Here is a 13,183-nt window from a genome sequence, read left to right as displayed (position 1 = left end):
GGCAGTCTTACCCATGATTGGGGTTTTGAGTGATGAACCAGGCTGGGAGTTTTAAAGGCCTCAGGAATCTTTTGCAGGTGTTTAGAGTTAACTCGTTGATTCAGATGATTAGGTTCATAGCTCGTTTAGAGACCCTTTTAATGATATGCTAATTTTGTGAGATAGGAATTTTGGGTTTTCATGAGCTGTATGCCAAAATCATCCGTATTAAGACAATAAAAGACCTGAAATATTTCAGTTAGTGTGCAATGAATCTAAAATATATGAATGTTAAATTTTCATCATGACATTATGGAAAATAATGAACTTCATCACAATATGCTAATATTTTGAGAAGGACCTGTATATCCATGCATATTAATGGAAAGTTGAGTGGAAGGAAAACCTGTGGTAGAAAAAGGTACACAAACCACAGGGATATGTACAACCTTGAGAGAATTGGGAATCAAAGCCCATTCAATAGGATGAGAGCTTCAAGAGCCACCACACAGAGACGTATGGGGGACATGGGCTACAACTGTCACAGTCCTTGAGTAAGACCACACCAGACACAGTGTCAGAAATGTCCCCAGAGCCTGGAGGAAGAGTTGAGAGGCAGAGGATCCCAGCTGCTTGAGGTCCAGAGGGACGTTTCCACAGTCAGTGAAGATCTAGTGAGGAAGAAATGGTCAAATAAGCAGCAATAATCTGCCTGCATGAACTAATACTTCATTGAAGCACATTTTGATTTAATTTTAGCATTTAGGATTTTCACACATCGACTTGGTCATATTTACTCCAGCTGATCTTCCAGATGTTCTTCAGTTGAGTCCACCGTCTCTACTTGAGGTTTAGTTCTGGAGTCTGGCTCGGCCATAAAGTCACTGTTCTGTTGATCTGGATGCATGCTTGGACCCAGTGACGCTCACTAATACAGTCCCTCTTCATCTTCAGCTTTTAGTAGAGATCTGAAAGTTATAGGTCAAAGTGTAAAGGTTGTTTTTTGTCCTCCAGTTCAAACCTCAGAAGGTTTCTGTGCTGTAAAGTCGTCACAGTCTGTCCAACATTTGGCTTCATTAAAACTGATAGTTTCTTTCATTACGTTAATATTTGTTAAGCTGTTAATAAAAAACTGACTGCATCCATGCATCACCTGTCTGACTCAGAGGTTATTAAAATTAAAAAAGACGTTCTCCAGCCGGCTAATTATTGGGATAACGAGATAATTTAATCATGACGAGAGACTGAGAGCCGAGTCTTACTTTTCATTTCCATTGAGTCTAAAACGAAGCAGAGCAGCCGGACTTTCCTGATGTTTCAGAGTTTCTAGTATTATGTTTATTTAGTTTGATATAAAGTAAAAGGAATCTTGAACTCTTGTTAAAACAGGACGTTTGTGTACAGATTCACTGATTAAGACCTGCTGAAAGCTTCCCTGTCGTCTGATTGCGCTGATCCATCTGTTGTTTCCCTGTCAGTATAAAACCTGTAAGGACGGCAGCGTGCTGGGAGTCACGATCACGAGGATCGCTCTGTTAACGCACTGTCAGGCTCTCACCCAGTCCTGCAGCTACACCGAGGGTACCCTCACACACTGGCACACACGCAGCAGTTTAGCCATGCTCCGATGAAGATATTTAACACATTTCTCCTCCTCTAATTTAGCTGAAACCATAGTGAACGTCTTGGACTTTAAGAAGGACGTGGGATTGTGGCACGGCATCCTGACGGTGAGATCGCCCGCGGCTTCCAGATCAAACATCAGAAGTTTTTATCTTTGTGTCGCCTTCAGGCTCATTATAGATGCTAAGCCTACATTTAAGCTGCAAAATAACCACAGATAGAGACTTGAATGTAGAACATGGTGTGAATGTGTGTGTTTGCAGAGCGTGATGAACATGATGCACGTGATCAGCGTGCCGTACTCCCTGATGAAGGTCAACCCTCTGTCGTGGATCCAGAAAGTCTGCCAGTACAAAGGTCAGACTCAGACACCCACCCATCACTCCGCTCAGTTCGCCTGCCTCTCAAACAGATTAAACACTAATTCCCTCCGTGTGTTTCCACCTGCAGCCAAGGTTGCCTGCGTGAAGTCCAGAGACATGCACTGGGCTCTGGTGGCCCACAAAGACCAGAAGGACATCAACCTGAGCTCGCTGCGGATGCTGCTGGTGGCCGACGGATCCAATCCCTGTAAGGTCCCGCTTAGCGATGAGAGCCCAGCTCTTATACCTGCTCAGGTGGCTTCAGGTAGAAGATATCAGGGAAGTGAGGAACTCTCTGGGGGTGACAGGAAACTGGGTCTTAGAACAGGATGTGTCCAACATTTGGTTTAATAAAGGTTTTGGTGTCTAAATAAACTGGAAGCCAACTAAGGAAACTAAAAGCAGACGAACATCTACTTAAATATGAGACATTTTACTTTACAGACATGAAATCTGGTCACAGCCTTAAACAGCAACAGATAAGAAGAGGGACTATTTAACCAGGTCAAGTTTTAAACTTTTAAAAGTTTTCTCAGATACTAAACAGAGAACACATGTTGAGGGACAGTTTATGCATCCAGTTTATTGTTTGAAATCGGTTAGTTCTCTCTGAAAACCTGCCCCAGTTTTCCCCTGTAGAACCAGTTTTAAACCAACATCTGTTTGGTGTCACCAACATGGAAAAGACAGGAGAACATGTCATTTTAAGTAAGCCAGGTGTGTGTTGATCTTCATAGGTGGCTACAGAAAAGTATCGGCCCATATCTTAGTAGGCTAAAAACATACGGCCAAGTCAGCCCAAAATGATTGTTTAGACACAAAATCAGCATTTTCCAACAACTCCAGATTTAAATCCCAGAGAAAACCTGTGGAGAGGAGATTACCAGAGAAGACCCAGGATTATCTGGAGAGACTCTCTGCTCCCACCTTGAAGACTACGTGTGGTTCTGTTGGTAGAACAGGGTTTGACCAAGTTTTAACAGCAGGTAATTAAGGTCCCAGTGATAACTAACATTGGATTAATTTCCCCAGTGAATCACTGAAGCTACATTAAAGTTTGGGTTCTTCTACATCTTTCAGTGTTCTGCTACGCTGTTGGAGGAAACATGAATTTAATGTAAGGCTGTCAGTAGATGTGAAGGTTGGTGAGCTTCCAAAGAAAACATGAAAGGGAAAACAGTGCATCTGGTTGGTTCTGGTGTCAATCTGCAGACTTTCTGCTGCAGAATATATAAAAATAAGAGATGTTCTGTGTCTACATCAGCCAGACCTGTTGGTCGTTTCAGCAGCTTGACCAAAAAGCTCCAGGCGTCTGAAAAACTGGACAATAAAAGCTTTTAATAACAGCTTGTTCTTCGTCATTGGGACCACTGAGGTAGTGGAGTGATCTAATTATAAAAAGAAAAGTCGGTTCTTCTTAAATTTAGGTGGTTCTTCTTGTTCTTGTATGTCTAATTTCCCCAGAAAACTGGATTTTGTCATTTTGTCATTAAATTATCTCACCTTAAACTGCTTCACAACAGACTTGATTTTTATGCATTTATTTTAAACACACCATCGTTCGGACCATATCTGACCGTTTGTGGCTGATCCTGTGTGTTTTAGGGTCCATCTCCTCCTGCGATGCCTTCCTCAACGTATTTCAGACCAAAGGGCTGAGAGCTGAGGTCATCTGTCCCTGCGCCAGCTCCCCCGAGGCCTTGACGGTCGCCATCAGGAGGTAAACAGGCTGCACAAGCCTCCTGTATTCGAACATGTCCACAGGACAGACTGAAAAGCTGAAGGCAGATCCCTCAGGGACACAGAGGTTCCTCCATGAAGAACCTGCAGTAACCAGTCAGCCTGTTAAAGTTCAAGCAAAACCTGATGTTCCTTCACATCTTGGAGCCACAAACTAAGACTTAAAAGTTGTGCACAGTTGTGAAGTTGAATGAAAATGATACATTGTTTTCAAATAAAAATCAGAGATTCTTAAAAGAGAACATTAAAGAACAAACAGCATCATGAAGATCAAGAAACACAGCAGACAGTCAGGTCAGGGAGAATGTTGTGGAGAAAAAACTTTCCCAAGCTTTGAACATCTCCTAGAGTTCTGTTCAACCCGTCATCTGAACACGGAGAGAGGATGGACCAACTGCAGACCTACTAAGACCTGGACGTCCACCTAAACCGACAGGCTGGGCAAGGAGAGCATTGATCAGAGAAGAAGCCAAGAGGTCCATGGTCAGAGGAGGCCAATATTTCACTTTTATGTTTACAAGCTGAATGTAAAAAATGGTGGAAAACTTTACCTGCATAACTCCCTGAAGACATACAGCCCGAGCTACAGTGGAATGGTTTAGATCTAAGCATATTCATGTGTTAGAATGGCCTAGTCAAAGTCCAGACCTAAATCCTAATGGGAATCTGTGACATAACTTGAAAACTGAAGTGTACAGTTGCATAGATCTGACTGAACTGAAGCTTTTTTTTTTTTACAAACAAGGATGATTAAACATCTCATGTGCGGAGCTGGTAGAGAGACGGCCCAAAACACTCACCGCTGCAGTGGAGGTGGTTCTTCAAAGCATTGACTTAGGAGGAAGAATAAAAATGTATGTCACACTGTTCAGCTTTTTAATTTTAAAACAATGTATCATTTTCCTTCTACTTCACAATGATCCCCTACTGTGTGATCTTTCACATAAAATCCAATGAAAACACATTTCAGTTTCTGGTTGTAAGTTTCATGGTAAAAACAGCTGCCTGGCTGCCAACATGCACAGATCCAGAAGAGTTCATGCAGCTGTTATTCGGTCCAGCACCCTGCATCTAGTCAGTCGATTCCTGCAGAGAATCAGGTGTTCTGGTGGGTTCTGTGTGCAGGCCGGTAGAGGACAGCAGCCAGCCTCCGGGCCGTGGCATCTTGTCCATGCAGGGCCTGAGCTACGGAGTCGTCAGAGTGGATACGGAGGAGCGGCTGTCTGTGCTCACCGTCCAGGACGTCGGTACCGTCACACCAGGAGGTAACTCCGCAGGTTTCACCTTTACTTCAATTCAGTGCAGAGAACAGTTTCCTGCTACTTCATATTGACTTTGTTCGGGTTCCCCAGAACCGGTCCCAGTTTGGATACAAAGATATTGCATCTAAATCTTTATTTTCAGTCTGAAGTCCAGATCTCAGAGGTCCTGTAGTTGTTTCCTGCAGGTTGGAAGACAATAAAAACTGTAACGTACTGGTTGCTCAACAGACTCCAGTCCTGGGTGAGTGAGACTGCTGACAGAGCAGAACTTAAATGCACCAGAACCATTAAATTGTGCTGGAGGTCTTATTGCTTGTTATGGGTCAGAATCTCTCATATTTATTAGATTTAGCTGGACCAAACAAGGATCAGAACCACAATCAGTAGAATAAGGTCTGTATTTACCTCAGCAGGACCCACTTCCTTCCTTCCTTGTCTCCTACCTGTGTTTTTTGCAGGTTTTCACCTCAGTAGAAATATCTGCTGTAAATTCCCATTGACCTTTGTGGTTTTACTTTAAAAATGAGCCCAAAATGAACTGTGAAAGTGAAAGGTGTAGAATTTGGATTAAAAATGAATAGGAACCCTGTTTTGGTATTTAGATTTAAGAAATGTGTAGAAAATATGCTAGAAAAATAGGCTGGGAATGTTGTTGGATTTTACTTGAACCTTTCTAGGATTCAGAGCTGTATAGATTAATTTAACCTTTTTATACTTGAAGCAGCAGAAGCTCACCAGTTGGCCTGTGAAGAGTTAAACTATCAGCTCTCAGTGTTTCATGCTCAGCAGGGCAAAGAAATCCATTAAGTCCATTAAATTGTTAAAGTTAGAAGCACTTATGAATGTGTGGCCTCTCTTCTTAATCATTGTTCATTTTCCTGGGCCTGTCTCTCTGCCAAGGACGGAGGACTCTGTGTGTGTTACTGATTTTAATAAAACCTGAGATCCCAGCAAGCTTTTACTCTCTGGGTTTTAACTGGTAACTCAGAGAGCTTTTAGGAAACCATTCGTCATCTGTCCAGGACTACAGATAATTATTATTTCACGGCAGTGTCATTAAGGTTGTTCTAACTAATAAAGAGGCTGACATTACTTCTTACATTAATTAGGACGCCTCTAAAGCACAATGGAGCCTGGTCAAGATAGAGATGTTTTCACTAGCAGGTTTTCTCGTTTCAGGTTTCCATCCATCCATCCAACAGGTAGGTGGGTGGATGGATGGATGGATGCAGTTTGTTGTTTTGTGCTGATTTACCTTTAACAAGTATCTATTTTATTATCACACCTGAGGTCAGAGCGCCTGCAGCGAGCAGGGAAACATGATGTGTTATTCTGGCTGCATAGGAGAGATCATTCCGACCGAATCCAAATGAATTCCTACTGGAGTTCCTGAACTTTGATCTCTTTTCTCCATAAAGAAGGCGGTAATCTGTGGCCTGCAGAATGTAAACCTGCCTCAACACACACACATTCTGCTCCTGGTGCTTTGAGATCACGCCGCCAAGTGTTCACTTCTGGCATCACATCCTTGGATGGAGGTTGTTTCTAATTTAGAGGAAAATGATGATGAGTTTAAAATCTGAGCTAAGGGGGCGGCGCGTGGTGTCGAGGTAGAGCGTGCGCCCCATATACAAAGGCTATTGGTCCTTGACTCAGCCGTCCTGGGTTTGATTCCCAACATTGAGACCTTTGCTAGACCTCTGCCCATTTCCTGTCTGAAAACTGCAAATAAAAGCTACTAGTGCAAATAAAAACCTTAAAAAAGAGACAGCTGAGGTGAGGTGTTTCTGTGCAGATCCACATTAGTATTGTTATCTCCTAAATTCATCATTAATACCCACTGACACTTAGTGATCCTGCCTGTTCTCTATTTTAACCATCTATTTGGTTTATCCTGGCTTTTTGTTGGACACAGACATCAACCTTAACTCAGATTATTTTAAGCTTATAGCTAAGACACTGTGACTCAGACGCGTGGTCCACTTTCAGAAGCAGGTGCAATCGAAGACAGGAATGTTGCTCACCTGCTGTGTGTTAACCATGTCCTCGTTTCTCTCACTCAGGCCTGGTGTGTGTAGTGAAGCCGGAGGGCGTCCCTCAGCTGTGTCAGACGGATGAGATCGGCGAACTCTGCGTCTGCTCCGTCGCCACCGGAACGTCCTACTACGGCCTGACGGGAATGACCAAGAACACCTTCGAGGTGAGACGTTTTAGGCTGTGAAGCAGCTCTGCTGAAACCTAATCAGTGCTGCAGTGCGGAGTGGTGTTAATACACCTGCCTCTCAAGTGCTCAGAAATGTCAAACATCTGTTTAAAAACACTCAACTCTTCCATGGGAATGGTTGGGAAGGCTTTGGAAGAGGCACAGACTGGTGGGACTCATCATGGCTGATCTTTTAGGACCATAAGAACAGAAACATTACAGATGAAACCAGCACAAAAACATGCAGAGTGAAAGAAACACCATTTAAATGACCTTGACACCACATCCATTATAAAAGCTGTCTGCAAGTTGAAATAGTTTGGGAATCCAGGCGTTTTATGACTTGGAAACAACCTCAGACTAAAACATTTCTGCTTCAGAGGTCTGGCCGTCAGATCTTTAATCTGCTGGCTTCAGGCTTGGCTGGTTGCCATGGTGACGCTTTCGCTGAACACCTTCGTGTATTTGCAGGTGTACCCGGTGAGCTCCAGCGGAGGGCTGATCAGCGAGTACGCCTTCGTGCGGACCGGCCTGCTGGGCTTCATCGGACCAGGTGGCCTCGTCTTCATCACTGGAAAGATGGACGGGCTCATCATGGTGAGCGGGCGGAGGCATAACGCCGACGACATCGTCGCCACGGCGCTGGCGGTGGAGCCCATGAAGTTCGTCTACAGGGGACGGTGAGTCAGGGGCGGTATTTCTGTTGGTCCTGATTGGACCACATAGCCGAGCCGTTTTGCCCTCCCACTCAGAGGGAGTTCTATCCGCCATCATTCTCAGTGACAGCAGCTGAAAAGCAGCCAGCTGTCCAAAGAAACTCACTGTCAGGGTGATAAACGAGCTGCGCTGGCACATTATAAATCTAATAAAGCCGAGCGATAGCGGATGAATCAGGACGCAGCAACACAGTGAAGCAGGAAATTCTTCTTTCAGCTGACAGGCTCTGACGGCGCCGGCTGGCTGCAGCTATTTAAAGTTTCAGCTGCAGGAACCGAGAGGATTCTGGTCAGATGTAAGTCAGACCGACTAAAGGTTTGTTCTGTTCTTGTCTCCGGGCTCTGTTTGTTTCTGGTTCCTGCAGGCGTTGAGGTGCCATCTGCACCGGCTCTGATGTGTAAAAGTCCTCTTCTCCTCGTCATTGTTAACAGGTCCGCCTCCAGGTGTTCAGATATTTCTCAGGAACTCGGATCGTCTTCCTTTAGACTCGATTCGTTTTTAAACAATTCATCCGTTTTCTTTTTATTGTTACATGAAGTTGAGTAATTTGGTCTAATAACACTGGGAAGTTCTGTTGACAGACCCGATAGGCAGAGTCTCACAGTGTTTTCCATGATGTCCTGACTGGGCCGACCCGATGAAGCGGTCCAGGTATAGTCTCTGGTTGTGGTCAGAGCCGCTCTGACTGCGTTTCTGTCCTCTGTCTCTGCAGGATAGCCGTGTTCTCTGTGACGGTTCTGAGAGACGAGCGGATCGTGGTGGTGGCCGAGCAGAGGCCGGACTCCACAGAGGAGGACAGCTTCCAGTGGATGAGCCGAGTGCTGCAGGTACGGACCGGCTGGTCAGCATGGGTCTTAACAGAACCTTATAAAGCGGGATCATAATAATGCATCTTTTCTTGTAATGGTTACCATAGTAACAGCTATAATAAGCTGTGCTGTGAGTTTATCTCTGTTGATAGAAAATAGATTGAAATGATTTTAATCCAGAATCTGAAAAATGAGTGAACCAAAGTGAGCCCAGGATGATCCCATCTGCTCCGTTTCAGGCCATTGACAGCATCCATGGGGTGGGCGTGTTCTGTCTGGCTCTGGTTCCGGCCAACACCCTTCCCAAGACGCCTTTAGGCGGCATCCACCTGTCGGAGATCAAGCAGCTGTACCTGGAGGGGGGGCTGCACCCCTGCAACGTCCTGATGTGCCCCCACACCTGCGTCACCAACCTGCCCAAACCGCGGCAGAAGCAGCCAGGTGAGAGGCGGCTTTCGTTCAGCTCGTATGTGCCCGTCCGTGTCGGTTATGAAGGACGTGCTGATCCGGGTTGTGTCCGTGTGCCGCAGAGATCGGACCCGCCTCCGTGATGGTGGGGAATCTGGTGTCAGGGAAGAGGATAGCTCAGGCCAGTGGCAGAGACCTGGGACAGACCGACGACAACGACCAGGTGAGAAGCTGACAGGGTGGAGTCAGAGATGCACCGATCTCCCTGTTTCTGGGTCAAACCTGCTAATAGAGAGACTTTATGGTGGATTTCTGATCTCTGGCTCTACATTTTACCCGACCCCCATTTCTATTAAAGAACCATAATTAGAAGGATTCACAGAACCATTGTTACACTTTGAGGATGAATTGGAAACTTACTTCCCAAAATGTTTATAGTAAAATAACTAATTGGATCAAAAACAACCCAAAGTTCAGATCAGAGTTACTGTTTCTGTTCAGGACAACAAGTCAACATCAGACACATTACAGCGCCTCAATGCTTCATTTATTCTGTTATTATAAAACCAGGACTGCAGGATGTCAGTTCCTGTTAATGATGAAATATCGCAGTGATGGTACCGATAACAATAAACTCACATTTTTCTAACTCCTCTCTGTATTTGTCATCTTCCCAACACGGCCGCTACTCTGCATTAGCTTTAGGTTATCCATCACTGCAACCTACAGCAGGTGTTTGCCTGACGGACAGTGGAAGTCCCTTAATGTTGCTCAATATATTACAAAGTCTGAATGCATGGTTCTTTATTATTACAGCCACATTTTTACCGAACTCCAAACTAAAATGCATCAGCGGACGTGTTGTTTGTTGGTGCTGAAAGATGAAGCTTTTTTTGAACTAGTTAAGTAAGATTTTGCTGGTTTTGACCACCTGAGCGATTGAATCTTGCAGATGATGATAAATATAATAAAACAATCAAATGATTTCTGCAGCTCAGATACTAAACAGAACCAGGAGGAGGGAGCACATTAGACCCATTTGAGACCCTGAAGGGATTCTTCAGGCTCAGCCTTTCACACATGCTGCTGTGGTGGTTTTATGTCGCCCTCTCTGAGCTGTCGGACTAAAGGTCAAAACCATTGGGTTTTGTTTCTGATTGAATACTTTACTCATTTCTCTGAGACAGAACAACTAACAAACCTGAGTTCATCAACACCTGCAGTAGATCTACACGATAAACAAGCAGCTAACGTCTATAAACGGACCGGACAGGAATCAAAGAATCGGTCCCACAGACTCTAAGCTGCTCTGTGTGGGTTTCTTCAGAGGCTGTTTGAATCTAGAAGAGTTCACAGTCTGATCGATTCAAGCTTTTTAAAGTGGAGAGTCAGCAGTAAAAACACATCATGCAGCTGGTGGGTAAGGACATACAGTACTGACACAGGATTTATCTGAACCTGAAGATGTGTTTAAAGACGCCCAGCAGTCCTGATCCAATGCTTTATGTCCCTCGTTAAACGCTGATGCTCCAATAATTCAGGCAGAATGCACAGTTGTGCATCTCTGGTGAAGCAGATCAGTGTTTTAAACCTCAGATGTTGCAGATTTAGTCTCAAACGTCTGAACTAAACGGGTTCAACTGGAACTCCACTGATGTTTGTCTTTATGTCCAGTTTCTGTTCCTGTCAGAGATCCTGCAGTGGAGAGCTCAGACCACTCCAGACCACGTCCTCTACACCCTCCTCAGCTCCCGGGTAACAACACACACCTCACATTTTTACAGCCAGCTGTTTCCCAGCTGTTTTAACAAAGAACTGTGTTCAGTCGGATATTAAGTTCAGTTTTCTGTCCTTAAGTGAAGCTGTGGTTCTTCTGCACGTCCTCCTGTGGTTCAAACATCACCACATCCTTCTCTGCTCTCCTTTCCATTCTCCAGGGGGCGGTGTCCAACTCCCTCACCTGTCTGCAGCTGCATAAGAGGGCGGAGCGAGTAGCAGCTCTGCTGATGGAGAGAGGAGGCCTACAGGACGGAGACCATGTGGCTTTGGTTTACCCACCAGGTCACACATGATGCACAACATGAACGTTTTATAAGAAAGTCCTGATCCAACCCTTATTTCTTTATATTTCACCCACAGTCAGGCAGGTTTATGGGCTAAAAATCAATGAAAAGGCAGCTGATGTCCATAAAAACCACCGATCTAGATCATTTTAACAGATTACAGGAAGGTCTGACTGTTTAGAACAAAATAAAGAAAGAAAAGAGGGATGACTCACGACTTTGGCACAGGACTTTATTTGGACCACATGCAGATGTTCCGAGCAGCCATCATCACCACCTCTCTGCTCCTCCTGCAGGGATTGACCTGATCGCAGCTTTCTACGGCTGTCTGTACGCCGGCTGTGTTCCCATCACGGTGCGACCGCCTCATCCTCAGAACATCTCCACCACGCTGCCCACCGTCAAGATGATCGTGGAGGTCCGGCTCTGTTTTCATCTTTCTTTCACATCAAAGGACTCGCAGCTTGACGTGTCTCTCAGTGACACACAGCCAAGTGTTCAGACCTTCTCTGTATTAACATAGCTGAACTCTGACCTCTTATGTAGCACAGTATGAGGAAACATCTGCCTGTCCTCTTCTTCTTGTCTCTGCAGGTCAGCCACTCGGCCTGCGTGATGACCACAGCGGTCATCTGTAAGCTGCTGCGCTCCAAAGAGGCTACAGCCACTGTGGACATCAGGAACTGGCCTCCGGTTCTGGATACCGGTACTGTGGCTTCTGGAACAAGAACTCACATTTCAACCCAGCATTACCATTACATTTAAGATCCAACATGGAATATTATGAATCCTGACAGGGATGTAATTCATCGGCTGTTCATTCAGCGCAGAAATATCTTACAGTTATTTCAAGATCATCCATCCATCCTTTTCCTTACCATTGTTGGTGTTCAAGGTTTCTTATTCAAATTCTGACCTTTTGTAGAAAAATATTCCACAAATTTATAGTGAACATTCATTTTCACAAACCTTTACTAGAAAGAAACCAGAACCCTGGAAGTTTATTACTAGAATTTGGACTTAAAATATGTATCAACCCTGTAATAACAACCAGATGGACAACTGCTTCTCTAACACAAGGTGCTGAAGATAAAGTCAGACATGCCTGAACCACAGCTGCTGCTTTATTTTTACTGATTCTCCCCCTACTGGACCTAAGAGGCAACTACAGGATGTCCAACTATAGTGTGCTGTCGATTAAGCATTATTTAGGGTTTGGTGAATTTAAGTTAGTGTCTTCTCTTCCAAAATGCTGCAACACAAAGCAGATGTTGAACTATAACAACATCATGGATGTTCTACCAGACTTGCACCTTCCCTATCAGTCCTGGGAAGTTCTTCACCTGCCCTTCTGTATTTGTTAGTAACAGTAGCTGGACCACACACAATTAGTTACTGTTGCTTTACTGTCGTTATCGATCAAACAAAACTGTGTGATAAATCTAAGTACACCCTTGCTGCTTCTGAAGGACTGGAGGAAAGTAGCAGCCAGGTCCTTCTATCAAACCCATGTGATTAACTGATTATCATCAGTCTGAGAACCTCCATAAAAGGAGGAGGTTTCTGCTCTGCAGCATAACGATGAGCCGAGGTGCAAAGACATCAGCAATGACCTCAGGGAGGCAACTGTTGCTGCCCATCGATTTGGGTCATGAGGTCAAGTCCATCATTCTACAGAGAAAACTGCATAACATTCAAGACAGCTGCCAATATTCCCAGCAGATCCACCCCAAGGTCAGAGTTTATAGTCGTGAAGGAGAGGTCCTAAAAAGAAGAGGCAGCATTTGGATCTGAATGAAGCAGACGTTTTCTGGAACAAATTCTTTTGTGCAGATGAGACCAAAGATGCGAGACTTCATCATCAACAGGAGAACGGTCCCAAACACAGCAGTAGATCTGCAACAGAAGGACTGAAAAGAAAAGAATCAAGGTGTTGTAATGGCCCAGTCAAAGTCCAGACTTGGCCCTGATTGGAATACTGTGGTGGGATCTTCAGAGAGCTGAACGAACTGAAGCA

At 44.7% G+C, this 13,183-nt stretch overlaps 1 protein-coding gene across 4 annotated transcripts in view; it reads left to right on the top strand.

Moving 5' to 3' along the window:
• The window catches only part of LOC124857924 (disco-interacting protein 2 homolog C-like), a 61,867-nt gene that overhangs the window by 35,974 nt on the left and 12,710 nt on the right, over positions 1–13,183 (top strand). For all 4 annotated transcript variants that reach the window (XM_047349517.1, XM_047349516.1, XM_047349515.1 and 1 more), the window contains 15 exons: positions 1,458–1,560; positions 1,645–1,709; positions 1,866–1,959; positions 2,053–2,172; positions 3,570–3,684; positions 4,830–4,969; positions 7,030–7,166; positions 7,641–7,849; positions 8,599–8,713; positions 8,935–9,136; positions 9,226–9,326; positions 10,778–10,858; positions 11,041–11,164; positions 11,463–11,584; positions 11,761–11,872. In XM_047349517.1, the coding sequence (XP_047205473.1) occupies positions 1,458–1,560; positions 1,645–1,709; positions 1,866–1,959; positions 2,053–2,172; positions 3,570–3,684; positions 4,830–4,969; positions 7,030–7,166; positions 7,641–7,849; positions 8,599–8,713; positions 8,935–9,136; positions 9,226–9,326; positions 10,778–10,858; positions 11,041–11,164; positions 11,463–11,584; positions 11,761–11,872 (1,840 nt within the window). The remainder of the gene's footprint in view (positions 1–1,457; positions 1,561–1,644; positions 1,710–1,865; positions 1,960–2,052; positions 2,173–3,569; positions 3,685–4,829; positions 4,970–7,029; positions 7,167–7,640; positions 7,850–8,598; positions 8,714–8,934; positions 9,137–9,225; positions 9,327–10,777; positions 10,859–11,040; positions 11,165–11,462; positions 11,585–11,760; positions 11,873–13,183) is intronic.

The sequence above is a fragment of the Girardinichthys multiradiatus genome, chromosome 21 (assembly GCF_021462225.1).
Source record: "Girardinichthys multiradiatus isolate DD_20200921_A chromosome 21, DD_fGirMul_XY1, whole genome shotgun sequence".
NCBI lineage: Eukaryota > Metazoa > Chordata > Actinopteri > Cyprinodontiformes > Goodeidae > Girardinichthys > Girardinichthys multiradiatus.
The sequence above is the reverse complement of the archived record's forward strand: the minus strand, read 5'-3'. Positions and strand labels throughout refer to the sequence as shown.